The sequence below is a fragment of the Pollachius pollachius genome, assembly GCF_949987615.1.
Source record: "Pollachius pollachius genome assembly, chromosome: 10".
Lineage (NCBI taxonomy): Eukaryota > Metazoa > Chordata > Actinopteri > Gadiformes > Gadidae > Pollachius > Pollachius pollachius.
The window spans coordinates 21,611,000-21,612,980 of NC_136943.1; the positions used below are offsets into that span (position 1 = coordinate 21,611,000).

General features: G+C 41.0%; 1 protein-coding gene across 1 annotated transcript in view; it reads right to left on the minus strand.

Moving 5' to 3' along the window:
* Positions 1 to 654: 654 nt before the first annotated feature.
* The window catches only part of f8 (coagulation factor VIII, procoagulant component), a gene marked incomplete at its 5' end in the record, with an annotated part of 23,084 nt that continues 21,757 nt past the window's right edge, over positions 655 to 1,981 (minus strand). Inside the window, one exon of the mRNA XM_079745300.1 lies at positions 655 to 1,095. Coding sequence (XP_079601426.1) covers positions 940 to 1,095 — 156 coding nt within the window. The 3' untranslated portion in view covers positions 655 to 939. The remainder of the gene's footprint in view (positions 1,096 to 1,981) is intronic.

The following is a 1,981-nucleotide window of genomic DNA, read 5'->3' on the forward strand; positions in this document are numbered from 1 at the left end:
ATGTGTTCAAGCAATTGAAAAAAACTGTAAAAACAGTAAATATGGTAGACTGCAATGTTTTATATAAAGTAGACTAGTGTGTTGCTGCTGATCTGAAACGGTATTAATATGATACAAGTGTGTATCATTTTGTCATCAGAGTGACATTTTGACAAAGGATTGTTAGGTTTCGATAGCAGAGTTTCAATTTGACATATATGTGAATGGTATGTTTCTCAGTGTTGTGTCTTATTTGCTTGTGTGTTGAGTTTTGACACAATGAGCAAACTTTTGCAAAACAATGGGAAAAACTGTATCAACTTTTTATTCAAACATCATAAAAACAACCAAAGAGGAATAACTATCCATACATTATTGAAACTGTGATGACCTTGAAAGCTTTACACATGATTACATTCAAATAGCTGCAGGTGTTTGAAAATATAATAATAATATATAATAATATGATAATAAAAAAATATATATTGCCCTGGATAGCTGGTGAAGAGCGACACTCTTAGTCCAGGTTTCATCCGTCCGTCTGCAATTCATTCATAGCTAGCTCAAAATACATAATAGATTCCTTGTGTCTTAGCAAATATACAAAATACACATTTTAAATACATCTAAAACGAAAAGTTAAATAAAAATATACTTAAGTTCTCTGTCTGCAAAACCGAAATAAAATCCAGGTATATCATTTACACATGAAATGAACATGCTAGTTCACTGTGAGTGTTGTTACTCCGACAAGGGAGTTCATTCGACATCTCGCTTCATTAGAACAGTGATAGACAGTGATCTGACAGACGTTTGACAGTGCCTCAACCTTAGACGCATCCTCAAAGAGCTTATCCGGGGTCGGGTCGCAGGGGCAGCAGTTCCAGCAGGGCCCCAGACTCCCCTTTCCCGGCCGGTGGTCTGGGGCAGTGGTTGAACTCAATCCTGTTGGGTGGACCCTCAGGTGCGCTGCTGCGTGTCGCAACCCAACACCTCCAGCCGCAGGGCGATGTCGTTGATCCAGCCGCGGGGGTGGACCCTCAGGTAGCGGGTGAACACCGGCGGCTCGAATAGCGCCAAGGACTCTTCGTCCGGGCTGCTGTTCCCCGAGAAGATCTGAGGAGGAGGAGGGACAAGACGCTGTGATTCATATTCCTACAGAGCTGCTACGCACATGCGGTGTGGATGAGTGTGTCTAAAGGGAGGTGATGATGACATCATCTACATAACCCTCACCCCGATACATCAATATGCCTTTTGAAAATCGTCCCTCTCCTGTGTTTAAGTGACATCACCAGCGGGCGTGTCCACCTAGATGTATGCTGGATAGATCAGCAACGTTTGTTACAGTCCACTGGGTAGGCTAGTAGATCTATCCAGCGTACATCTAGGTAGACACGCACAGCTGTGATGTCACTAAAACACATGCAGATTTTCAAACGGCTTGGAATGGCAGATCACACTCACACCTGGTGGTGTAATATACATTATACCACCAACAAAAAATATTAATATTTAACTGCCAAAGGCTGAAAATAAGGAAAAGGTAAAAATGTTGATAGGTAGACGGCGAAGATATCTCATCGTATTCATAGCAATAAAATAGTATCATGACACAATAAAGTGAGCTCTAATATAGACACAGTAGCAGACAGAGTCATCTCTTTATGGATTCATAGTGAGACGACAGAGTCATCTCTCTACGTACATAGTTTGATGATGAGGTAATCTCTTTCTATTTATACTCCTTAAATGATTAACATGACTCATTCGTGAGATTCCTGGGTCTCGTTGGCGGACTCATTTATCGCTCTTTCCACTGATTTAGGACCGTTTAGTCAGCCTAATGTGTCATTAGACCAAACGACCCACTGGGAGAATGTGCTCACTCTGCTCAAACAAAGTCTCTCAGACTGGACACAAGAAAACATTTGTTGATGTTCTGAAAACAAAAATGAGTATGCTGTACATTCTAATATATATTATATTGTGTGTGCGTGTG